The 27,258-nt window shown below is 48.7% G+C and overlaps 1 protein-coding gene and 1 long non-coding RNA gene across 2 annotated transcripts in view; one reads left to right on the top strand and one right to left on the bottom strand.

The window, feature by feature from the left end:
- Window positions 1–1,629, bottom strand: part of ELAPOR2 (endosome-lysosome associated apoptosis and autophagy regulator family member 2) — a 165,827-nt gene extending 164,198 nt beyond the window's left edge. The window contains exon 1 of the mRNA XM_073619540.1: window positions 1,261–1,629. Within this exon, the coding sequence (XP_073475641.1) occupies window positions 1,261–1,350 (90 nt within the window). The 5' untranslated portion in view covers window positions 1,351–1,629. The remainder of the gene's footprint in view (window positions 1–1,260) is intronic.
- LOC141131824 (uncharacterized) overlaps window positions 1,125–27,258 on the top strand; it is a 45,385-nt gene continuing 19,251 nt past the window's right edge. The window contains exons 1-2 of the long non-coding RNA XR_012242815.1: window positions 1,125–1,613; window positions 6,410–6,566. This is a non-coding gene — a long non-coding RNA (uncharacterized lncRNA). The remainder of the gene's footprint in view (window positions 1,614–6,409; window positions 6,567–27,258) is intronic.

Here is a 27,258-nt window from a genome sequence, read left to right as displayed (position 1 = left end):
AACATGTTCTCAGTTTCATATCGTCTTCTGCAGCATATCCATAGCTGAAAATGTAGCATGACCCTCATTTGCTCTATTAGGTCTGCAGTTTCTGACCGTCCTCTCAAGCATTACATATATTAAACATAATGTGCAGCCCTTTGGTAATGTCAGGGGCCACATTTGAGGCACCCATTAAATTATAGGTCAACTACCACTAACCTTGGTGATCTGAACAGAAGTTCGCCCTTTCCCCCCTCTTTGGCCGCAGCCTCTTGGGACACCTCACAGGTCCCAGAAAGCTGCGGGACCATTCGCACAGCTCAGTGCACCTGCGCATGCACAGTGGGAAGCCAGCTGTGAAGCTGCAAGGAGTCATAGCTGTTTTCCCACATGGCAGAGCCGTGGGACCTGAAGACTGGCAAAGAACCTGTCCAGGTAAGGACATCGCTGGATTCCTGGACAGGTAAGTGTCCTTTTATTAAAAGTCAGCAGCTACAGTATTTGTAGATGCTGACTTTTTACTCTTTTTTGTGGAAGGGCTGAAAAACACTTTAAGGATGCATTCTTGAATGGAATTTTTTGTTGTTGTTGTTAAACCAGTGTCACTTAGAAATAATAATTAGTCCAACATATCTGTGACAAGTCTGTAGTAGTCTGTAGCTCATCAGCCTCCCTGGCGTAATAAAAGCAGGAAGCCTGGCCTCTATGTTCCAGCCAGCACTGCCAGGAAGAGGAAAGGATTTTCCTTTCATTCCATTAATCAGAATGTACAGATAATACAAAATAGTGTTTGGAACTACAAGAATAAGATCAGCTCCTTGCATTGTAAGGCATGCATTAGAGATGTGTCCCTGGGTTTCCAATCACTGGGTGGATGATTTACAGTACTGCTAAATGTGAATCACATAGAAATCCTCAATATATGACAATGAAAAGATCTATTATGGCATGCTTAGGCAGACATCATAGAATTCAATCATAGCACACAGAGCACATTTCTAAGGACACTGAGAACCCAGTGATCAGAGGGCCTAGCCCCAGAATCATAGGAGATCAGGCAGATAGGGTGAAGCTGTACAAGGTGTATTTGCTCTCCCAGCTGTACAGAACCCTGCCCTGCTGAGCAGAGTAAATATAGAGCATTCCCTGCAAGCACCATGGACAATTCACCAAACATGAACAACAAAGGCTGCTTTGCTGCTCCTGTAATATAGGGCAACACTATCAGCTGCCTCCCATGGATCTCATATAATAGGCTTAGAGAAATGCCAGGCTCACCTCATTGCATGTGGGCAGATTGCTCAGAGCTGTTCCCAACAACAATTGAAGGCAGATCGCGAAGCATCCAGTCCAGCAGAAGAATGACATGGTGATAAGTGAGCAGAGTCTGGGCTGTCAGGATCAGATGAGGGAGAAGAGACCTGGTTGTCAGGATCAGATGGAAGGGATGAGGGAGAAGAGTCCTGGTTGTCAGGATCAGATGGAAGGGATGAGGGAGAAGAGTCCTGGTTGTCAGGATCAGATGGAAGAGATGAGGATGCTCCCTCTGCTGCTGCTGCTGCTGCCTCTGTCTTCACCTGATCGCTGGACTAAGAAGCATTGACAAAGCCGGCCTGTGACATCATGACAAGGTGGAGAGACAAAAGGAAGAGGGTGGGGAGGGCTGAGCTGGGCTGTGCCTGGGTGACACACAATCACTGGGGGGGGGACACAGCACAGAGCTGTGATAGGAAAGCTGGGGAAAGGGTTAATGTTTTCCCTTTGCAACAATGACACATCCTCCTGATCTACTCTACTAGAATGAGTTCAGAGTGTGACATCTGCAGTCAGAGTGAATGGGATACAACAGAAATCTATTCTTCGAAAGCAGTGGTTCTCAACCTATCTAGTGTTGTTACCCCTTGATAAAATTTCCCAAGTTGTGGGGACCCCTAACAGTAAAATTATTTTCATAGCATGGGTTGTCAGCACCCAAGGCAAGACAAGTAATTTGCACCCCTAACCCAGGAACATTTAGCGCTCCCTGAGTCCCTTCTACTCATACAGTATTAAAACCCCTTATGGTACGTTTTACATTTCTTCTTTCCCTTTTATCCCTCTCTATTCTAATTTCTTTTTTTTTCTTACCATCCCTCTTTCTAGCTGTTTTTCTTGTTCTTTTCTCTTATTCTTTCTCTCCCTTTTTCTTTGTTCCTCCCCCTCTTTTCCTCTCCCTGCCATGTATTCTCTATTTTTATTCCTTCTCTTACTCCTTGGTGGGGGAGAATGGGATGAGTGGCAATGCTGGGGGGAGTTCTGATGAGCCAACTTAGGTGTTCTTGATTGAGGTCATCTGCTGAACTGAGAACTGTAGTGGGGACTTTTAGTGGCATCTATAATCACAGGTAGTGTTACGGTGTCTCCGGTTTCACTGTGTCTCCGCCTTTGTGGTGTCTCCTAGCAGTGACACCTATTCCGAAATCAGGAGATAGGGTCTCCTCCAGCCCCTCTCACTTCACATTCCTCACCAGTCAGCTGACCTTTATTCTCTGCCCCCCCAGCCATGCCGTGAACTGAATGGGTGGCTGCGAAGAGGCTGAGTGGGCAGCCGCGGGCTCCAGGTACAGCCCAGCTGGGCGGCCAAAGGCTCCAGGGACAGCCCTGCTGGGCGGCCGCAAAAAAGCCTGAGAGAGCAGTGCGGGCATCAGGAACAGCCCAGGATTCGGTGACCCCTGGCAAATCATCAATCGACCCCAGGTTGAGAACCACTGTTCTACAGAATCCATACATGTGCTGATCTAGAATAGATAAAATGCCCATTTTCTAATGCTTTGATGTACTGCAGCCATTCTCGACCAGGGTTCCCTATAACATTGGGGTTCTTCCAGAGCAGGAGAATCTAAACTTTGGAGGGCCAGATCAAAGATTTTACAAATATTCACGGAAAAAAGTTTTAGAAATTAACAAATCAAATTTAAAATAATGAATATGTTTTACTTGCACTTTTTTTTATCAGAATGATAAGATTTAGAACAAAGAAAAAAAAACCTGCAAATCAAGCAAAGAAATTCCCCAAAAAACCTGAGCCCATCAGAGTCCCAATCAAAGCCCCCTGATATCAGAGTCCCCTTTAAAGTCTCCATTATATTGGAGCCCCCTCTTACATCTGAGGGCTGGATAAATTTTTTCAGCGGCCTGGGATTTTGCCAACAGGCCTAGTTTGGAGACCACTGCTCCAGAGGTTACTAGGGGTTACTTGAGCTGCAGTTGATTGTCCTCCCATTTGATGGTCCCCTTCAAAGTCCTCATTACATAGGAGCCCCCTCTTACATCTGAGGGCTGGATAAAAATTTTCAGCGGGCCAGGATTTTGCCCACGGGCCATAGTTTGGAGATCCCTGCTCCAGAGGTTACTAGGAGTTCCTTGAGCTGCAGTTGATTGCCCTCCCATTTGATGGTCCCCTTCAAAGTCCCCATTACATTGGAGCGCCCTCTTACATCTGAGGGCTGGATAAAAAAAAATTTAGCGGGCCGGGATTTTACCCACGGAATATAGTTTGGAGATTCCTGCCCCAGAGGTTACTAGGGGTTCTTTGAGCTGCAGTTGATTGTTCTCCCAATTGATGGTCCCAAAGTCCCCATTACATAGAAGCCTCCTCTTAACTCTAAGGGCTGCATACAAATTTTCAGCGAGCCAGGATTTTGCCCATGGGCCTTAGTTTGGAGATCCCTGCTCCAGAGGTTACTAGGAGTTCCATGAGCTGCAGTTGATTGTCCTCTCATTTGATGGTGCCTAAATAGTTCCAGGGCCAGTGCACCTTGGCAGAGTCAGCAGCGTGATACCAATAATCTTTTCAAGGGTGCATTCACATTTGGGTCGATTTAACTGAACCATGCTCACGTTCAATTCTCCCCACTCACCACTCCCCCACTGGTATGCACTCACACTGGATTTTAACACTTACAAGTGTTCCCAGACATACTCTCCTGCTAACCAGACCTGTGATCTCTGTTTCACTACACAGTCCTCTATGGGGAAAACTCAGCTCCAGCATGGTTTGCGCTCACACTGCAGCAAACTTTACCAGATCACAAGTAAACAGCACTCAGGACTACCTGTTTGGAAGTGGTCTCAAGTACGGTACATTTAACCAGTCCCAGGCACGGTTCCCACTACACAAGGGAACCAGCCCAAAGGGCTAATCCAGGACCAGAACTTTTTCAGAGTGCTACTGTGAGTGCACCCTAAATAGCTGCCTGTAAGGCCAGCCACATAGATGGTTAAAATCTCGGCCAGTTCAGCAGGAACCAGATTCGAACCATGTATGGGCAGCCTGAAAGCACCCAAATTGATTGATCGATCAACTTGTGTACAACCAGCCTGCCAGATTTTACAGGCAATTATTGCTAGTGGCTTTTATAGCCACTAGCAATTTTCATTGTCTTAGAACACAATGGCTCCACGGGAGAGATTTCCTTGTCAACGCTGTCTGTGTTGAGTGGGGAATCAACCTATTGTTGCAGGGAAGAATTCCCTCCATCTTTGGCTGGCCTGACCTCCACTGTAAGGGTTACCATACACCCCAGTGCCCTAAAAAGCTGCCTATAGAGTTACAATCTGACGTCCACATGAAGGGTCATCATACAGGTTACAATTTGACTACAGAATCCTTCTACAATCAATGTTAGGCTTACTAAAACTATTATTATGGGGGCCTACTAAATATAGAATCAATTTGTACCCATAAGGCAGGTCCTTGCAATATTTAGTTTGAGGAGATTGTACAGTCAGATTGCAATGTGCATAGTGATCGTACAGGGAGTGATCTTCCCACTGGGCACCAATGTTCTATTGAGAACCACAAGCTGTTCTGTCGTGGTGGGAGATGGGAGCTGTATTCCCAATCTTTCAGTGACTGCACTCACTAGCTGGGTCTTTATGGAGCCCCAACATAACTACCGCAATGTGCAACTCCTTCCTCCCTAGGATTACAGGGAAATTTCAATCTGCTCTATGCATAGACACAGGCAGGTGGGATATTTTATCTGATCGAGAAGAGGAATTGTGATCTGCTTACCTCTCCACCCACATCATTTTGAGAGACAGTCAATGCTGTCACAAGTCAATACTACTTTATTATGGCCATTTGGAGGTAGGAAAAAAAATACATACAGTGATGGAAAAAAGTATTTGATCCCCTGCTGATTTTTTACGTTTGCCCACTGACAAAGAAATTATCAGTCTATCATTTTAATGCTAGGTTTATTTTAACAGTGAGAGACAGAATAACAACACAAATACAGTATTTGCAGCTGATTACTTTACATTTTTTTTTTGGGGGGGGGGGTGAAGAACCTCTTTTGGTTAAGTGAACATTTACTTGGCTCCATAAGCTCAGGTGAGATACAATGTCTGCTTTGGATGATGCTTCCCATGTTGTGAGCACTCAGCGTCAGGGGAGGTGATAAATACCACACATCAATAGCCAGGTGCTTATAGCTATTATGAAATTTACATTCCCACTGTTCAGTGAAATGTTCCAAGCGTCACCACCACGCTAGAAAGTTTATATTCTACTCCCAAGCTCTGCTGAAAGAAACCAAGAAACCAAGATGTGCACTGGTCAGGTTTCATAATTCCTTTTAAACTCAAGCATAGTGTTTTCTACTGTTATGGTAAACACATACACTATAACTACAGGATATTTGTTGGTTTCTTATATTTTATGGAAACTCTGGCTGGACTTCAGGCCTACCTATATTGTCCTGGGCGCTACTCCTGTCCACTATGAAGTTTTGGGTATTCCTGTCTATTTTGGAGAGCTCTTCTTCTGTCTGGCGTATTATTTATAATATTAGGTGAATTAAAATTTCAGTATATAGGGTGAGAATTTAAAGGGACCATTTGAGAAAACATATTTTCCTATTTATGTAATAGTCAACAGTACAACAGTGCAGTTGTACATTAAGGCACTTTTATAGTTCCATAGCAAGGCATTTCAATTATGCCAAACCTACATGTGACAGTGTATTTGAAAATCCCTTCTTTAAACGAGACCCTTTAGGGGCTGCTGCCACTAATATGAAAATAGTTCATCGCCAACCCCCCCCCCCCCCCAGTGCCCACAGCTTATAAATCTTCTTTTTACATTAAAAAACTGCCACTGTATACCTTTTTGGTATACCACGGTCTAATGATAAACTACAGGGTCTGTCTGAGTGTTCAGGTAGGAGGAGATTTTCACTATAGCCTGTGTCCTCATGCTGTTATGGGAGGTGGATCATCTATCAATCAAGAGGGGGCATCCCACCCACTTTTTTAGTTACTGGGCATGAAGGAGGAGGGAGGGACTGGGCTGTCATTTAGGATCTGTATACACACCCAAATGTGCGATGTCAATATCATGTGACCTGACTAGCTCGGATTAACAAGGAAATGTTCTCTTCAGCAAAAGAAACCAAACTGAGCATGTGCAGCAGTACTACCCTCACTTTGTCTTATCTGGCCTTGCCAAGAGAGACCCTGCAGGAGGGAGGAGGATCTGTCCATACAGGATCAAAGAGTCTTTTTACATAATACAGAGGATTAACCCTTTAAGTTACACAGTGAGTATAACATTCGCTGCACTTGGATGTGGTGCTACCCCAAAGTTTTGCACTGGTCATGTTGTGTGGTGGTAGCGCCAACCGAATGTGACATGCTTTGTAACATTTACAAAGCATTGTAGCCACTACCTGTTTACAGCTTTGTTTGGCTGCGTGCCCTGGTTCAGGCAGCCAGTTGGGGGGTTGTACAACTGCGGCTCAAATGCCTGGTTTTACCATCCCCTAGCCACATGTGGTAATGAAGCCTTAGGCTTTCTTGGTAGGCCTCCAAGATAGGGTGCCATAGAGTGCAAAGATGTGCCAATCCAGATGCAGGCTAGGCAACAAGGTCCTTCCCAAAACTACAAGTAGTATATAGGGGCACTCCAGACTGTTCCTAGTGTGTCCTTGTACCTCAAAAAACCTTTCCCTTCATGAGGCCTATCTATCCCTAGCCAGCAAGGGTCTATTTCTAGCTTTTCTAGGTCCAAAATGGCTGTCTATATCTAAGAAAAACTGTATGTCCAATCAGACACAGTCTTTTCCAAGAAGGCCTCTGGGATCCCAGAAGGCAAATTAGTCCTCTGCAAGGCTCCCCCAGTGCCAGAGGTAACCATTGATCATGTCATTGCTGTGTTTACTTCTGACAGCTAATATGGAAGATAGTGAGCGATCTGCAGTCTATCCCTAATCTTCCATTTGCTCAAGTGGTAACTCTTCTTGCCAAGTGCGTTGTTGAATGCAATACCATTGCTGTAACCAGGAAGATGTTCTACATAGCAATATTTACTATGGTCATGCTGCTGACAGTCAGTCTATATAGAACTACTGCTAGAACAAAATAGTCACCTTCCTAAATAACCAGCATTCTGTGGAAAGCATTGTATAACATAGTGGTACTATACAAGTATAGGTTCACAATACATTTCACACGTATTATGTTCTGTTTATATATTCTTTGAAGTGCAATGTCATGTAAGTATGCAAATGACAATCATTGTGACCAGAGATTTACAAATTACTGCAATACAGTTTAATCACATGAGAAGTGTTATGCAAAGCAAACAGCAAACAAGAAAAACAGGTCCAACATAGGGGTATGAAGAAAAGACGGAACAAAAAACGAATTAAACTAAAACAAGTTCTTTTTTCTCCACATGACCCATTTTCTGCTGTGTATTTTATCCCCCCCTACATGACTGACTGCGGAGTACATAGTACCTTTTAGTTGTAGCGATACCCCCAAAGGAGCTGCTTTTGTTTGTTTAGTCCGTTACTCTGCCTCTCAACCCCAATAATAACCCCACCCCTCTCTGGCACAGCTGGCAATAGTGTAAGTACAATGACTAATAAGAAACACACACGTTATGATAAAACACAGAAATTGTCTTTACTGCAATATTTCCATGGAAGAATAACAAACAGTAACAGTATATAGTCAACTAATCAACTAGAGATCAATAACTGAGATTTAAGAGCAATAGAGCTCTCTAATCCTATATTCAAGCTGCTTTCAGGGGATTCCAAACCTGAGAATGTCCCCAAATGCAGAGGCACACTTTAATGGTAAATAAAGCACAATATGACACTTCAAATAGGCGTAAAAAAATTGACCTTCGAGCGCCATGCTGGGTGCTCGCAGGTCACTCAGCTGTGTTAGAAAAGCAAATGAATATTCGTTTCCTAACAATAAACCGCCTCTCCACCAATCAGGTGCTTGGATCTGTTACCTGTCACCTGGCTGAAACGACAGGCGCTGTGATTGGATGCCAGGCGTCCAATCATAGCAGAGGACAGGTGGAGAGGACAGGAGAACATATCAAGGAGCTGTCCCACCGAGACAGTTGAGTGCAGACGGGGGGCACACTGGTAGTATTTGATATGGCACAGTGGCTGCGTTTGATGGGGCACAGTGGGAGCAATTGATGGGCACAGTGGCGTCAATTGATGGGCACAGTGGGAGCAATTGATGGAGCAATTGATGGGCACAGTGGCGGCAATTGATGGACACAGTGGCAGCAATTGATAGTCACAGTGGCTGCGTTTGATGGCACAGTGGCTGCATTTTATGGGGCACAGTGGCTGCATTTGATGGCACAGTGGCAGCAATTGATGGGCACAGTGTCTGCGTTTTATGGCACAGTGGCTGTGTTTGATGGGCACAGTGGTGGCACGTGATGGGCACAGTGGCTGCATTTTATGGGTCACAGTGGCTGCATTTGATGGCACAGTGGCTGCTTTTGATAGCACAGTGGTGGCAAATGATGGGCACAGTGGCTGCATTTGGCACAGTGGCTGCATTTGATGGGCACAGTGGCTGCGTTTAATGGCACAGTGGCTGCGTTCGATGGCACAGTGGCAGCAGTTGATGGTACAGTGGCTGCGTTTGATGGCACAGTGGCAGCAGTTGATGGGCACAGTGGCTGTGATTGATGAGCACAGTGGCTGTGATTGATGGTACAGTGAGGCTGCAACTGATGGGGTTGCAACTGAATTTTTTCAGTTTGTTTGCGCCCCCCCAAAAATTTTGAGCACCAGCCGCGACTGCTTTACTCAGATTGGCTCTATGAGTCCAGGCAGGAGGAGAGCAAAGGAATAACTCCCTTTGTGTCAGGCCTTTTTCTACTGTCCCCTGACACCATTTGCCCAACTTTACATAACTATTCAAGTCACTAAGTAATGGCTTAAAGTGATTGTAAGGGTTCGTTTTTTTTTTTTATTAAATAAACATGTCATACTTACCTCCACTGTGCAGCTCGTTTTGCAGAGTGTCCCCGAACCTCATCTTCTGGAGTCCCCCGGCGGCTCATAGAATGCATTAAGGTGAAAAACGGCAAAGGTTTACAACTCCTTTAACTTTATAAATAAACTGTCCCACACACCCAATACATATGCAGAGCCCTGAATATGTGTGCGCGGATCTGTATGTCCCTAACAGCTTCAGTCCTTTTGAAGGTAAGCTTTGGTGTCTTCAGCTAGCCACTTTCGTTGGTGCACTTTAACTCCTGGGTAGCAGGGCCAAATAACACAACTGGCCCAGATTATCAAGTGAAACAGGCAGGGTTTTGTTCAAAAAGGTGAGAGGACAATGGTGTCTGTATACAGTGTCCCAGAAATGGATACCCTTATCCTTTATCCCTGTAGTACTACAGGTGTCGGCAAGATGACTACCGGCAATAATGTTTGTATACAGTGTTAAATAACTCCTTCTGTAGTGCAATGTCTCTGTTTCCTGAAAGATGGGCACAAATGCCCTCTCACCAAATCCTGCGATCAAGGCCCAAGCGAATGTCCTAGAATAGGCAGGCTTTCATGGCGACCCGACCGGTCCCCCCACACTGGAATGGTTCACCGTTGGTGGAGATGCGCCTCGATATTCACCTGGGATCCCCCTCTCTCAGGTTGGACGTCCTGACTGACGGCGGAGGCCTGAATCGCACGGGGAGATCATCTGAGAGACAGCACCTCTCCCTCAGATCTGGTCTCTTTACTCCCTCATGGCTGACTGGACTTTACCTCAGGACACAAAATGGAGTCTTTACTTTCTTGTCAGCAGAGCCTGCTTGGATTTGTATTTCTCCCTGTATACCAGTCTATGGGGCCGTTTTAAGTGGGAACTGCATGTCCCAGAATCCATTGCAGCTCTCCCTGCAGTTCAGTACAGTCTCTTCGATTGGCTGTTGTAACTGTGCCCTTAATTGGTTTTTCTCTTCCAGCCAATAGAAGCACAAGAGAGGCCACCAAATGCAGAGCTCTGTGTGTGTCAGCTCATATTACATTAACTCAGTCAGTGAAAACAGGAAGCAGGAGGGGGTGTGAAAAATCCCCCTTACAACTGGTAGCAGGCAGCTCCCCCTAACTCAAGCTGGAAAGCCTGTGTACATCGATCCGGCCAGCTTGGTGGGATTGCGAGTTATGGAGTGAGACACCCGCTACATAGTCATTCACAAAAAAGTTTAAAATAAAAAAATTATAAAAAAACATTTACACCAAATTTGTATTAAAATGTCCCCCACTGATATGCTGCACTGATGGGCACTGATAGGCTGCACTGATGGGTACTGATATGCTGCACTGATGGGCACTGATGAGGTGGCACTGATGAGAAGGCACTGATGAGCAGCACTGATGAGAAAGCACTGATGGGCAGCACTAATGAGCAGCATTGATGGCACTGATGAGAAAGCACTGATGGGCAGCACTAATGAGCAGCATTGATGGCACTGATTGGCACTGATGGGGCTCCACTGATAATCAGGGCACTGATGATGAGTGACCTGATTATCTGTGTGCATGTCCCCTGTCAGGATTGCCGGTTACCATCAATTCTGTTTACACTGTGGTCAGCTGTGAATGGACACAGTTTATCATATAGTAAAGGGCCGCTGTGATTGGCCCTTTACCACCATCTGTGTCAAGGACACAGTGATCACAGAGCGCACCGGATGGGGGTGCACAATGGGCGTATTTCTGGGAGGACATCCATGGACACCCTCCTAGGACTAGAGAGCCACGCTGTAGCCATCTTTTGGCTATGGTGCAGTTAGGAAGTGGTTAAACCCAAAACCAAAACTATATTAAATTGTAGCTGACCAATCATTAAATGTGTTGGCTAGATTAGTTAGGCTTTGTTCCCTCTCTATTTACCTGGTAACACTCTCGATAAAGGAGCAACAGAGACACTTTTGGACAGCAGCATTGCTAGTCTGGGGGAGAGTAGCGTTAGCTATGCTAGCTGATTTAGCTACACTAACGAATTGAAGCCAAACTCCAGCTAACACTTCTTGAGCACTAAGCCCTGGTTTCTACTTCAGCGCGATTTCAAAGCCGCACATCAGTGCGATTTGCACTGCTGATTTCATTGCTGCTTGCAAATTCATTTAACAGAAGTCCCAATGAAATCAGTAAAAAGTATTGCAGGAGCCTTTTTCATAATCGCTGCGACATGAGTCACAAGATGTGAACGGTTCCATTGCTGGCAACCAGGTGCTACTTGTCATGCGATTTGGAACAGTCAAATCGCACAACAAGTCGCACCGGTGTGAATAGGGGCTTACAGCAACAGGTTTTATATAAATAACTTAAAGCTGACCATTGTAAGCACCCCTGTCAGTGGTAAATGGTTTGTCTCAACCCTCTCTACCTGGATTGAAATTTGTCCTGTTCAGCAAGGACCGGCTGAATTTTAAATCATGAAGTCGACAGAAGTCGATCTACCAATTGACTTGTTTTTAGGGCACTGTCAGTATATTTTCCTTCGATCAGCTCTGCAGGTGATGAAAATGGGCTGATCTGTGTATTCTGACAACATGGGAGTCTCCCTGTCATCAAAGTAAAATGACACAGTGGGGAGGATTTCCCCATCCACATCAAATGTAGGGATGGGGAAATCGGGTCAGTTTTTTTATTCAACCCGCTGTTTGAACAAAAGTAAAAAAAAAAAAAACCTGACGATGTATGGCCAGCTTAACTGCTACATCTGCAGGACAACTTGTTCTGTATGAAAAAAACAGACTTATTGGCCAGATTACCAGATAAATATAAAGAAAAGGAAGCCTAAAAAGAAAACGAATACAGCCACCACATCTAATGCCGTGTACACACGAGCGGACTTTCCGGCATACTTGGTCCGGCGGACCAGAGTCCGCCGCACAATCCGTTCGTGTGTAGGCTCCGGCTGACTTTTTTTTCCCAAAAGTCCGCCGTACCTAGATTTGAAGCATGTTTCAAATCTTAGTCCGCCGGACTCAGTTCCTGACGGAAAGCCCGTTCGTCTCGTTCGTCTGTATGCTGGTCCGACGGACCAGATACGACGCAAGGGCAGGGTATTGCATCTCATGCTCGCTGCAATAGGAAAAACACATTTTCCTATTGCGGCGAGCGTGGGGCATACCAGGCCCTTAAGTCTGGTATGGATTTTAAAAGGAACCCCCTACACCGAAAAAACGGCGTGGGGTCCCCCCTAAAATCCATACCAGACCCCGATCCGAGCATGCAGCCCGGCTGGTCAGAAAAGGGGGTGAGGACAAGCGAGCACCCCCCCCCTCTTGAACCGTACCAGGCCACATGCCCTCAACATGGGGGGGGTGGGTGCTTTGGGGGAGGGGTGCCCTGCGGGGGCCCCCCACCACAAAGCACCTTATCTCCATGTTGATGAGGACAAGGGCCTCTTCCCAACAACCCTGGCCATTGGTTGTCGGGGTCTGCGGGCGGCCTTTAATAAGAGGGCCCCCAGATCCCGGCCCCCCACCCTATGTGAATGAGTATGGGGTACATGGTACCCCTACCCATTTACCGATGGAAAAAGTGTCAATAATAAAATACACTACACAGGTTTTTAAAGTAATTTAATAGACTGCTCCGGGGGGGGGGTCTTCTTCCGACTTCGGGGGTCCCTCCGGTTCCTCTTCTCCCGGCATCCGGTTGGTTCTTCTCCGCTCTCTCGGGCCTCTTCTCCCGGTGTTCCAGTTCTTCTGCCGGCTCCTCCGCTATCTTCATGCCGCTCTTTTGCCAGCGGAGGTCCGGACTTCTGGCTTCTTGGCTTCTGGGCTTCTTCTCTTCTTCTCTTCTTCCGATGTTGACACGACGGTCTCTCAGGCTGAAATGCTCTCTGAGTGCTCAGATGTGACTTATATAGGCGGAGACCCCGCCCCCTTATGCCGTCACAGTCCCTGGGCATGCTGGGAGTGTGACGTTTTAGGGGGGCGTGGTCACCAGGTGATGTTGACCCCATACTTATTCACATAGGGTGGGGGGCTGGGATCTGGGGGCCCTCTTATTAAAGGGGGCTCCCGGATTCCGATAAGCCCCCCGCCCGCAGACCCTCGACAACCAACGGCCAGGGTTGTCGGGAAGAGGCCCTTGTCCTCCTCAACATGGGGACAAGGTGCTTTGTGGTGGGGGGGCCCCGCAGGGCACCCCCTCCCCAAAGCACCCACCTCCCCATGTTGAGGGCATGCGGCCTGGTACGGTTTAGGGGGGGGGGGGCGCTCGCTCGTCCCCACACCCTTTCCTGACCGGCCGGGCTGCGTGCTCGGATAAGGGTCTGGTATGGATTTGGGGGAACCCCCACGCCGATTTTTCAGCGTAGGGGGTTCCCCTTACAATCCGTACCAGACCTAAGGGCCTGGTATGCTCCGCGACGGGGCTCACAAGGTGTCAATCTCGCCGATGAAAGCGGCAAGATTCACTTCCTTTTCTAGTCCCGTCGTACCCGAGTCACGTTCAAAATGAACGGACTTGTCCGTGTGTGGGCAAGTCCGTTCATTCTGAAAGTCCACCGTAACTCCGGCGAAAGTCCGTTGGACAGACGGGTGGACCTAGCCTGCCGGAAAGTTCGGTCGTGTGTAGGCAAGTCCGTCCGTTCAGGTAGTCCGCCGGAAAGTCCGGAGGAAAGACCGTCGGACCAAGTCTGCTGGAAAGTCCGCTCGTGTGTACGAGGCATAACAATTCATAAGCTGCAGTATAATTAGCGTTGCCACCTTATCCCTTTAAAACCAAACACATAATAATTACACAGGTTCTGTGGCTGATTAAGGTGGTAATTGAAGAGGAACTGCAGTCCCTCCAATCACTTTGCATATTATTTTATATATACTGTGATTCTGTACTTGCCAAATATGCTGCAGAAATCTCCCTCCACTAAATCTGGCTGCAACCTTTTTTACTGTGGGCAGCTGAAGCTGCTGCCTGTTCACTTCCTGAATTTACACAGACACACAGAGGCACACCTCCAGCTCTGCAGCCCTGCAGCTCTCATTGGCCCTCTTTTGACTCACCCCCCTCCCTTCCTGGCAAACTCTCAGGAGAGTGAGAGAGAGAGCTGTGCATTATGTCATAAGCCTAGGCTTTTTACCAGACAAGAAACGGGAAGTGGGCTGTATAAGGTATTTACTGGCAGAAAAAAAATGTTTTACTATCCAAAGTTAAAACAACAAGGAAAGGAGATTTAATAGATGGAAAGATGAAAAAATGACAGAAGTTCCGCTTTAAACACACTTGGTGTCTCATCTGCTTTAAATTAGCCTCAGAACCTGTGTAATTCATATGTGTTTGGGTTTAACCCCTTGCCAACCAGTGCATGATGATATACATTGGCTCAATGGCACGGCTGGGCAAATGGGCGTACAGGTACATCCCCTTTAAATCGCGGCAAAGTGGGCACGCGCGCTTGTAAACAAGGCATTTCCCTGTTCTGCCTAGCAACATGACAGAGATCTACTGCTCCCTGTCATTGGGAGCAGTGATCACTGTCATGTTGTAGTGAGCCCATCCCCCCTACAGTTAAAATCACTCCCCAGGACACACTTAACCCCTTGATCGCCCCCTAGTGTTAAACCCCTTCCTTGCCAGTGTCATTTACACAGTAATCAGTGCATTTTTATAGCACTGATTGTTGTATAAATGTCAATGGTCCCAAAATAGTGTCAAAAGTGTCCACCATAATGTCGCAGTCACGATTAAAAATCGCAGATCGCCGCCATTACTAATTAAAAAAAAAAAAGTCTAATATAAATGCCATAAAACTATCTCCTATTTTGTAGACGCTATAATTTTTGTGCAAACCAGTCTATATACGCTTATTGCGATTTTTTTTTTACCAGAAATATGTAGAAGAATACATATTGGCCTAAACTGAGAAAGAAATTTGTTTTTTATTAATTTTTTGGGGATATTTATTATAGAAAATGGTTAAAAAAAATTGCTTTTTTTCAAAATTGACGCTCTTTTCTTGTCTATAGTGCAAAAAATAAAATTACCACCAAAAGAAAGCTCTATTTGTGGGAAAAAAAGGACATCAATTTTGTTTGGGTGCAATGTCGCACGACCGCGCAATTGTCAGTTAAAGCGACACAGTGCTGTATCACAAAAAGTGCTCTGGTCGGGAAGGGGCTAAATCCTTCCGGGGCTGAAGTGGTTAAAGGGATAAGGTGGCAGGGGCGGATCCAGAGTCTAGTCTCGGGAGGGGCACTGCCAGAAAATATATTTTTTTGGGGTACATCTATCGGGGAGATGGCTGGTGTTGGCACTTCAATCATCTCGGCACCATGGTTGTTATGGTGTCAGGATGATTGAAGCACATTATTACTATTATTACATTGTTATAAAAAATTAAATAGTTTAACTCACCATAATGCAGAATCAGTGGGAGCCCCGAGTGTGTCACTTGCCACGTCACCTGTCACCAGATGCAGATTGTCACTTGCCACGTTGCCTGCCACATGTTGCGGATTGTCACTTGCCACGTCGCCTGTCACCAGATGCAGATTGTCACTTGCCACGTCGCCTGCCACGTTGCGGATTGTCACTTGCCATGTCACTTGCCATGTCGCCTGCCACATGTTGCGGATTGTCACTTGCCACGTCGCCTGTCACCAGATGCAGATTGTCACTTGCCATGTCGCCTGTCACCAGATGAAGATTGTCCCTTCCCACCTGCTAAGGTGGTCTCTTGTGTCCCAGAGACAGGCAGCAGAGAGATGGTGTAATCTCTCTGCTGCCGCAGCTGCCTGCATGGTGGGGGGGAACTGCAGGGATGCAGGGCGGGCGCCGGGCGGTGAGAGATGATGTCAGCTCCCTGATTGGCCAGCAGCCCGCCCACAAACACATCGAGCGGCACATGTCAGCGGCGGCTCTCTCTCTCTCACCTATGGAGCCGCCCGGCGGCTCTCTCACTCACGGAGCTGCCTGGCGGCTCTTTCACTCACGGAGCCTCCCAGCGGCTCTCTCACTCACGGAGCTGCCCAGCGGCTCTCTCACTCACGGAGCCGCCCGGCGGCTCTTTCACTCACGGAGCCGCCCAGCAGGTCTCTCACTCACGGAGCCGCCCGGCGGCTCTCTCACCTATGGAGCCGCCCGTCGGCTCTCTCACCTATGGAGCCGCCCGGCGGCTCTCTCACTTACGGAGCCGCCCGCCAGCGGGCTCTCTCACAGTGACAGTCACTCACCTGCATTTCTCGGAGGGGGCAATTGCCCCGTTGCCCCCCCCTGGATCCGCCCCTGTAAGGTGGCAACCTTAAGTATAATAAATGTTTGCTTTTGGGTTTCATATCAAGGCATCCTCCAAGCAATGTATTGAATTTAGGATTGATTTACTAAAACTGGAGAGTGCAAAATCTGGTGCAGCTGTGCATGGTAGCCAATCAGCTTGTTCAATTAAGCTCTGACAAAAAAAACTGGAAGCTGGTTTCTTTGCAGAGCTGCACCACATTTTGCACTCTCCAGTTTTAGTAAATCAACCCTTTTGTGTCTAATAGTGTTGTTCTTAAAGGGGTTGCAAACCCTGTTTTTTTTTTTTTTAAATAACAAACATGTCATACTCTCCTCTACTGTGCAGTTTGTTTTGCACAGAGTGGCCCTGAACCTCGACTTCTGGGGTTCCCCGGCGGTGCTGGTATCTCCTCCCAGCATCGAGTGCCCACGTTGGAGAAGGCTCTCCTAAGGTGGACAACCATGCGGGCGCGCTCCCGAGTCCTGTTTCTGTGTACATTCACACAGAATGCAGGACTTGTCCCCCGTCCCCTGGCGCCCGCGTCATTGGATTTGATTGACAGCAGCGGGAACCAATGGCTGCGCTGCTATCAATCTGTCCAATCAAGAGCTGAGACAACGGGCAGAGAGGAAGAGCGCGTCTCCGCCGAGGGAATGAAAAGGCTCAGGTGAGTAAAATGGGGGGGCTGGGGGGGGGGCCGGTCAGTGTCAGAAGGCTTTTCACCTTAATGCATAGGATGCACTAAGGTGAAAAAACACGAGGGTTTACAACCCCTTTAATGTTGCATTAAAAGTATATCTCCCCACTGAATGTAATTTAAAAAAAAAGAGTTACCTATAGTGAAAGCTCTTTTTGCTTCCGCTTTTACACCATTTTTAACAATTTCAGGCAAGTACCTTAGTAAAACTGTAAAAATGAATGTGATGCAACAGAATCAAGGACAGTTGATCGAGTGACAATAATTAGACTAGAATTCCAGGCTAAAGCCTAGTGCACTTGGTAATATATTGTAAAAGATGGATCTCAAACTACTGAGTTATCAACCAATATTGAAAAACCGATTTGTCCAGCTGAACGGGGTACCTCCACAACTATATGACTGTATCTGAATTGGAGGTAGGGGGATAGAGGAAAAAATGAGTTGTAAAGGAGGACCAGCACAGTGGCCTACCCCTCCAAACACTATTAAAATTGGATAAAAGAAAGAGACAACATTGTCACTTCAAACAAAACACACAGGACATTGCGCAGTCAACCTAATGAGAAGCTTCCAGGTATCTAAGCCTAAGAGGTCTAGGTATGAGGTGATCAGGCACAAAGCAATACTTGTTTGGCTTGTTGTTAAGTGACGGGGAGCCCCGGGAACACAGGAAATTCTAATGAAAGCTCTTACAGCTCTCTGCTCGTATGGACAGCGCGCCTCTTTCTCTCCTCACTTCCCCTGGCTGGGGGACCGTGCGGGCGGTGCTCGCCCCCCACTCTGAGGCAGCCCCACGCTTACCAACAGCCATTTGAGGGCTGCAGTATGCATTCCTCATCCTCCCCGGTAGTTCTGCCACTGGCTCGCCTGTTTCTCTGCACATGTGAGGCTGCATTGTGCACGGGTCACGCTACATTGGGCACAGGTGAGGCTGCATTGGGTACAGGTGGGCACAGGTGAAGCTGCATTGAGCACAAGTGAGGCAGTATTGGGCACAGGTGAGGCTGCATTGGGCACAGGTGAGGGTGTATTGGGCACAGGTGAGGCTGCATTGGGCACAGGTGAGGCTGTATTGGGCACAGGTCTTGCTGCATTGGGCACAGGTGAAGCTGCATTGGGCACAGGTGAGGCAGTATTGGGCACAGGTGAGGCAGTATTGGGCACAGGTGAGGCTGCATTGGGCACAGGTGGGCACAGGCGAGGCTGTATTGGGCATGGGTCACGCTGCATTGGGCACAGGTGAGGCTGCATTGGGCACAGGTGAGGCTGCATTGGGCACAGGTGAGGCAGTATTGGGCACAGGTGAGGCTGCATTGGGCACAGGTGGGCACAGGTGAGGCTGTATTGGGCACGGGCAGGCCACGCTGCATTGGGAACAGGCAGGCCACATTGGACACAGGTGAGGCTGCATTGGGCACAGGTGAGGCTGCTTGGGCACTGGACACTGCATTGGGCACAGGCAGGTCATGCTGCATTGGGCACAGGCAGGTCACGCTGCATTGGGCACAGGTCATGCTGCATTGGGCACAGGTGGGCAAGGTGAGGCAGTATTGGGCACAGGTGAGGCTGTATTGGGTACAGGCAGGCCACGCTGCATTGGGCACAGGTAAGCTGCATTGGGCACTGGACATGCTGCATTGGGCACAGGCAGGTCATGCTACATTGGGCACTGGCCACGCTGCATTGGGCACTGGTGAGGCTGCATTGGGCTGCATTGGGCACAGGTGAGGCTGCATTGGGCACTGGACACACTGTATTGGGCACAAGTGGGCACAGGAGGTAGTATTGGGCACAGATGAGGCTGTATTGGGCACGGGCAGGCCACGCTGCATTGGGAACACACAGGCCACATTGGGCACTGGTCACGCTGCATTGGGCACAGGTGAGAATGATTTAAGTGCCAACACCAGGTGTTTGGAGTATCTTTGTCTGTTGATTGTTAAACTTTCTGGAATACATCTATTGCCATTGTGGTGTAGGATCTGGGCCTGTTGTTCTTTCTTTCTTTCTTTCTTTCTTTCTTTCTTTCTTTCTTTCTTTCTTTCTTTCTTTCTTTCTTTCTTTCTTTCTTTCTTTCTTTCCTTAGTAACACTTTAAGAATTCGAGGCATGGTATATTTTTACATGGTTACATTGGTATACAGTGGGGACGGAAAGTATTCAGACCCCCTTAAATTTTTCACTCTTTGTTATATTGCAGCCATTTGCTAAAATCATTTAAGTTCATTTTTTTCCTCATTAATGTGCACACAGCACCCCATATTGACAGAAAAACACAGAATCGTTGACATTTTTGCAGATTTATTAAAAAAGAAAAACTGAAATATTACATGGTCCTAAGTATTCAGACCCTTTGCTCAGTATTTAGTAGAAGCACCCTTTGATCTAATACAGCCATGAGTTTTTTTGGGAAAGATGCAACAAGTTTTTCACACCTGGATTTGGGGATCCTCTGCCATTCCTCCTTGTAGATCCTCTCCAGTTCTGTCAGGTTGGATGGTAAACGTTGGTGGACAGCCATTTTTAGGTCTCTCCAGAGATGCTCAATTGGGTTTAAGTCAGGGCTCTGGCTGGGCCATTCAAGAACAGTCACAGAGTTGTTGTGAAGCCACACCTTCGTTATTTTAGCTGTGTGCTTACACATACCGCTTAGAATACCGCTTAGAATTAAGGCCAAAAAGTTCTATCTTGGTCTCATTGGACCAGAGAATCTTATTTCTCACCATCTTGGAGTCCTTCAGGTGTTTTTTAGCAAACTCCATGCAGGCTTTCATATGTCTTGCACTGAGAAGAGGCTTTCGTTGGGCCACTCTGCCATAAAGCCCCGACTGGTGGTGGGCTGCAGTGATGGTTGACTTTCTACAACTTTCTCCCATCTCCCGACTGCATCTCTGGAGCTCAGCCACAGTGATCTTTGGGTTCTTCTTTACCTCTCTCACCAAGGCTCTTCTCCCCCGATAGCTCAGTTTGGCCAGACAGCCAGCTCTAGGAAGGGTTCTGGTCGTCCCAAACGTTTTCCATTTAAGGATTACGAAGGCCACTGTGCTCTTAGGAACCTTAAGTGCAGCAGAATTTTTTTTGTAACCTTGGCCAGATCTGTGCCTTGCCACAATTCTGTCTCTGAGCTCTTCAGGAAGTTCCTTTGACCTCATGATTCTCATTTGCTCTGACATGCACTGTGAGCTGTAAGGTCTTATATAGACAATTGTGTGGCTTTCCTAATCAAGTCCAATCAGTATAATCAAACACAGCTGGACTCAAATGAAGGTATAGAACCATCTTAAGGATGATCAGAAGAAATGGAAAGCACCTGAGTTAAATATATGAGTGTCACAGCAAAGGGTCTGAATACTTAGGAAGGTGTGATATTTCAGTTTTTCATTTTTAATAAATCTGCAAAAATGTCAACAATTCTGTGTTTTTCTGTCAATATGGGGTGCTGTGTGTACATTAATAAGGGAAAAAATGTACTTAAATGATTTTAGCAAATGGCTGCAATATAACAAAGAGTGAAAAATTTAAGGGGGTCTGAATACTTTCCGTCCCCCACTGTATACCATACCTGGCTAATGCCCCTGGAAGCTGTAAATCACTGAAGTAGATGCTGCTACTCCAGTCATCTCCACTTGCTTTCGGGTCCCGCACTGTGTTTTGAACTTAGCCACTCAGCAGGGGCGCCATTCTTAGAATGCTTTGCATTCTCTAAATTAATGTAAAATTTCCCATGTTTTGTCAGTATAAAATGCTGCAGGAGGTTGGCAACCCTGTTCCAGGGGCATCTGCCAGGTATGGTATATACATAGTTACATTGGTCCAAGATGGAACTGTGTAAAAATATACCATACCTGGTGTAATGATCTGCTGCCTTTTACTGTCTGAATTTGTTAATGCCTGTAAATATATTATGTATGCACTTTCTGTCCCTGGGTTGTTGGCTTTGAAACCCTGGAAGGAGGAAGTGGAGAGAGAGAAAGTCTCAACCACCTGTCCTGTCCAGGTTACTAAACCCCAATCCAGAAGGGACTAATATGCAAGTATTCCTATGATCTGATAGTTTAACTGCAGCTGCTAAGCTTCTATCCAGAGTATCTCTGCAATTTCCTGGTTATTATTTCACATGCACAGTGCCAGATAGCTATGTCTGTCCCACTGTATGTGTAGTGGTCACCTTCCAGTTTATTGGTAGGAGAACCTTTTTTATTGCAATATAGTTTATTTGTAGCTCCTGTTATTCTAGTTAACCCTGTCCCTTCTGGTCTTGGATTCTATAGTTAGGTTAGGCATCTAGTGGCCATGACGGTATCATTAGCTTAAAGGTATGGTTGCATGTCAGATTGAAAACTGTTAGGCAGGGACTAAGGCACAGAGTATATAAACTGAGTCTGATTTCCAGTACCACACCACAGTTCCTACCGATGAGAAGCTCCATTCCAGGCTGGTTGGACAACAGTTGTAAGATCTCCCCTTGACCGCAGATCTTATCTTCAGGTCTCCGGCACAAAGACATCCTCAGGGGCCCCTGCAATTGGACTCTGCTGCAACATTCATCTGAAAGTATCTCTATTAATAACTATACATACCCGAGTATGTGTGCACAATTTCAACATGGTTCAGATGTATTTACTGTTATTTACTGTTATTAATCTATTCTTATATAAAGTTTGTATTATTTTTATATTGGTGTGCATCTCTATGCTTATGGCTGTTATGTGCTGGTTTCATAAGTTCTGCTCTCAAATACTTTTTTTATTTTACTGATCATTTCCCAGGAAGGAAATCTCACTGGAATTCTTCTTTAAATGTATTTTTAAAATGTTACAATGCAGGAGACATGAGGAGGGGGTCAGCAATTGTATTTCTAAATTTATATATACTCTTTGGGGGTTATTTACAAAAGCTGGAGAGTGCAAAACTTTCAAATGGCATCCAGCCAGGGTTTGTTTATTCTTTTTAATTGTGGGTGTGTGTAATTTAACTGGTACTATATCCAGGGCCTGCCATCAGGGGGGTATAGCCCATACACCTGTAAGGGGCCCAATCGTCTGGACGGGCCTGGCCAAATGGGAGAAGGCAGAGTCAGGTGCAGGGGAGCTCCATGGCTGCGCTGGCTTTCTGTAGGCTTTTGTACAAGTGAGGCGTGTTGTGTACATGTGTGTGTGTGTCTGTGTACATGTGTGTGTCTGTGTACATGTGTGTGTGTCTGTGTACATGTGTGTGTCTGTTTACGCGTGTGTGTGTGTGTGTGTGTACGTGTGTCTGTTTATCTATGTACATGTGTGTCTGTGTACGTGTGTCTGTGTACGTGTGTCTGTGTTAGGGTTGCCACCTTTTCTTCAAGCCAAACCCAAACACTTTAGCGGCGGCATTTTATTTGGGGGGGATACGCTATAAGATTGTAAAAAAACCTGGAACACTTTTGGTGGCCTGAAAGAGAGTAGTGATGCGTCGCATAGCTCGCCGCAGCAAACAGTGCGCGTGGCTGAATTGTGAGTGTTCTGCACGGAATGAAGGTGTCAGATATGTCCTAGGGAGAGGGCTAGTGCTAGCAGGGGGGTGGGGAGAGTTAGATATGTGCTGGGGGGCAGTGGCGGTTGGTGCTCAAACAAACTGAAAAATTCTGAAAAAAAACATAAATTGCAGCCTCACTGTGCCTCATAAAATGCAGCCATTGTGCCCATCAAATGCAGCCATTGTGCCCATCAAATGCAGCCACTGTGCCTATCATATGCAGCCACTGTGCCCATCATATGCAGCCTCTGTGCCCATCATATGCAGCCTCTGTGCCCATCATATGCAGCCTGTGCCAATCATACAGCCTCTGTGCTCATCATATGCAGCATGTGACCATCATACAGCCACTGTGCCCATCATATGCAGCCTCTGTGCCTATCATACAGACACTGTGCCCATCATATGCAGCCTCTGCGCCAATCATACAGCTTCTGTTCCCATCATATGCAGCCTCTGTGACCATTATACAGCCTCTGTGCCCATCATACAGCCACTGTGCCCATCTTATGCAGCCTCTGTGCCAATCATACAGCCTCTGTGCTCATCATATGCAGCCTCTGTGCCCATCATATAGCCACTGTGTCCATCATATGGAGCCTCTTGCCAATCATACAGCCTCTATGCCCATCATTTACAGTCTGTTCCCATATGTGCTTGGGGCTCTTGGGGTGGTCAGATATGTGCTGGGGGGCACTTTGTGAAAGAAGAGGGCCAGTGCAAGGGGGAGGGGTGGGGGGTAGGATATGTGCTGGAGGGGTCTTTTGGGAAGGAAGAGAGATAGTGCAAGGAGGGGTTGCCAGATTTCAAATCCAATCCCCACCTCTAGCATATCTTCCCCCTGCCAAAGCCCCCCCAGCACATATCCTCCTAACCCATCGATCAATCCATATATTTTCTACCTTCTCCTCCTTTCCAGCCGCTCTCTCCCCCTCCCTCCTCCATCTACAGAGCATAATAAAAACTTTCTATAGACCTGATATCAGCGCGTCCCTGCTCCTCCCTCCTCCTCGTGTGTACAGAACGGAGAAGGAGGAGGAGGGGAGGAGCTTTGATACACTAACACTCTGCTCTGCTGAACCAAGCTGCTGTCAGGGAGAGGGGAGACATGTCACCCTAGGTGCAGTCCGTGTGAATGATGTGTCCGGGTCTGGGGCAAAAGTAAACCCGAACACATCATTCAAAAACGGACTGTCCGGGAGAAAACCGTACGGGTGGCAGCTTACAGGTATGAGGGGTGGCTGCGACAGTACAGGTGTGAGGGGGGGCTGCGAGCATACAGGTGTGAGGGAGGGTTGAGAGCATACAGGTGTGAGGGAGGGCTGAGAGCGTACTTGTGTAAGGGGGGCTGAGAACGTACAGGTGTAAGGGGGGCTGAGAGTGTACAGGTGTGAGGGTGCTGAGAACGTTCATGTGTGAGTGGGGGCTGAGAGCATACAGGTGTGAGGGAGGGCGGAGAGCGTACAGGTGTGAGGGGGGCTGAGAGCGTACAGGTGTGAGGTAGGGCTGAGAGCATACAGGTGTGAGGGGGGCTGAGAGCGTACAGGTGTGAGGGGGTGCTGCGAGCATACAGGTGTGAGGGGGCTGCGAGCTTACAGGTGTGAGGGGTGGCTGCGACCGTACAGGTGTGAGGGGGGCTGCGAGCGTATAGGTGTGACGGAGGGCTGAGAGCATACAGGTGTGAGGGAGGGCTGAGAGCGTACAGGCATAAGGGGGGCTGAGAGCGTACAGTTGTGAGGGGGGATGCAAGCGTACAGTTGTGAGGGGGGATGCAAGCGTACAGGTGTGAGGGGGGCTGCGAGCGTACAAGTGTGAGGGGGCTGAAAGCATACAGGTGTGAGGGGGCTGAGAGCATACAGGTGTGAGGGAGGGCTGAGAGCGTGCAGGTGTGAGGGAGGGCTGAGAGTGTACAGGTGTGAGGGGGGCGATGCGAGCATACAGGTGTGAGGGGGGATGCGAGCGTACAGGTGTGAGGGGGCTGAGAGCGTACAGGTGTGAGGGTGGATGCGAGCATACAGGTGTGGGGGGGGATGCGAGCGTACAGGTGTGAGGGGGCTGCGAGCGTACAAGTGTGAGGGGGCTGAAAGCATACAGGTGTGAGGGGGCTGCGAGCGTACAAGTGTGAGGGGGCTGAAAGCATACAGGTGTGAGGGGGGCTGAGAGCGTACAGGTGTGAGGGGGGCTGAGAGCGTACAGGTATGAGGGAGGGCTGAGAGCGTACAGGTGTGAGGGGGCTGAGAGCGTACAGGTGTGAGGGTGGATGCGAGCATACAGGTGTGGGGGGGATGCGAGCGTACAGGTGTGAGGGGGCTGCGAGCGTACAAGTGTGAGGGGGCTGAAAGCATACAGGTGTGAGGGGGGCTGAGAGCGTACAGGTGTGAGGGGGGCTGAGAGCGTACAGGCTATGAGGGAGGGCTGAGAGCATACAGGTGTGAGGGAGGGCTGAGAGCGTACTGGTGTAAGGGGGCTGAGAGCGTACAGGTGTAAGGGGGGCTGAGAGTGTACAGGTGTGAGGGGGCTGAGAACGTTCATGTGTGAGTGGGGGCTGAGAGCATACAGGTGTGAGGGAGGGCTGAGAGCGTACAGGTGTGAGGGGGGCTGAGAGCGTACAGGTGTGAGGGAGGGCTGAGAGCATACAGGTGTGAGGGGGGCTGAGAGCGTACAGGTGTGAGGGGGGCTGAGAGCGTACAGGTGTGAGGGGGTGCTGCGAGCATACAGGTGTGAGGGGGCTTGAGCTTACAGGTGTGAGGGGTGGCTGCGACCGTACAGGTGTGAGGGGGGGCTGCGAGCGTATAGGTGTGACGGAGGGCTGAGGGCATACAGGTGTGAGGGAGGGCTGAGAGCGTACAGGTGTAAGGGGGGCTGAGAGCGTACAGTTGTTAGGGGGGGATGCAAGCGTACAGGTGTGAGGGGGGCTGCGAGCGTACAAGTGTGAGGGGGCTGAAAGCATACAGGTGTGAGGGGGCTGAGAGCATACAGGTGTGAGGGAGGGCTGAGAGCGTGCAGGTGTGAGGGAGGGCTGAGTGTGTACAGGTGTGAGGGGGGCGATGCGAGCATACAGGTGTGAGGGGGGATGCGAGCGTACAGGTGTGAGGGGGCTGAGAGCGTACAGGTGTGAGGGTGGATGCGAGCATACAGGTGTGGGGGGGATGGGAGCGTACAGGTGTGGGGGGGATGCGAGCGTACAGGTGTGAGGGGGCTGCGAGCGTACAAGTGTGAGGGGGCTGAAAGCATACAGGTGTGAGGGGGGCTGAGAGCGTACAGGTGTGAGGGGGGCTGAGAGCGTACAGGTATGAGGGAGGGCTGAGAGCATACAGGTTTGAGGGGGGGCTGCAAGCGTACAGGTGTGAGGGAGGGCTGAGAGCGTATAGGTGTGAGGGAAGGCTGAGAGCATACAGGTGTGAGCGGGGGATGCAAGCGTAGAGGTGTGAGTGTGGGGGGGGCTGAGAGCTTACAGGTGTGAGGGGGGGCTGCGAGCGTACAGGTGTGAGGGAGGGCTGAGAGCGTACAGGTGTGAGGGGGGCTGAGAGCGTACAGGTGTGAGGGAGGGCTGAGAGAGTACAGGTGTGAGGGGACTGAGAGCATAAAGGTGTGAGGGGGATGCAAGCGTACAGGTGTGAGGGGGGCTGCGAGCGGACAGGTGTGGGGGGCATGCAAGCGTACAAATGTGAGGGGGCTGAAAGCATACAGGTGTGAGGGGGCTGAGAGCATACAGGTGTGAGGGGGGGACACGAGCGTACAGGTGTGAGGGAGGGCTGAGAGCGTACAGGTGTTGGGGGGATGCGAGCATACAGGTGTGAGGGCTGAGAGCATGCAGGTAGGTGTGAGGGGGGATGCAAGCGTACAGGTGTGAGGGGGGCTGCGAGCGTACAAGTGTGAGGGGGGCTGAGAGCATACAGGTGTGAGGGAGGGCTGAGAGCGTGCAGGTGTGAGGGAAAGCAGAGAGTGTACAGGTGTGAGGGGGGGCAATGCGAGCGTACAGGTGTGAGGGGGGCTGCGAGCATACAAGTGTGAGGGGGATGCGAGCGTACAGGTGTGAAGGAGGGCTGAGAGCGTACAGGTGTTGGGGGGGATGTGAGCGTACAGGTGTGAGGGAGGGCTGAGAGCGTACAGGTGTGAGGGGGGTGCGAGCGTACAGGTGTGAAGGGGCTGCGAGCGTACAGGTGTGAGGGAGGGCTGAGAATGTGCAGGTGTGAGGGGGGATGTGAGCATACTGGTGTGGGGGGGCTGCGAGCGTACAGGTATGAGAGGGGCTGCAAGCGTACAGGTGTAGGAGGGCTGAGAGTATATAGGTGTAAAGGAAGGCTGAGAGCATACAGGTGTGAGGGGGGGATGCGAGCGTACGGGTGTGAGGGAGGGCTGAGAGCGTACAGGTGTTGGGGGGGATGCGAGCATACAGGTGTGAGGGTTGAGAGCATACAGGTGTGAGGGGGAATGCAAGCGTACAGGTGTGAGGGGGGCTGTGAGCGTACAAGTGTGAGGGGCTGAAAGCATACAGGTGTGAGGGGGGCTTAG

This window comes from Aquarana catesbeiana, linkage group LG03 (genome assembly GCF_042186555.1).
Source record: "Aquarana catesbeiana isolate 2022-GZ linkage group LG03, ASM4218655v1, whole genome shotgun sequence".
NCBI lineage: Eukaryota > Metazoa > Chordata > Amphibia > Anura > Ranidae > Aquarana > Aquarana catesbeiana.
Note: the sequence above shows the minus strand (reverse complement) of the source record. Positions and strands in the feature narration are given on the sequence as shown.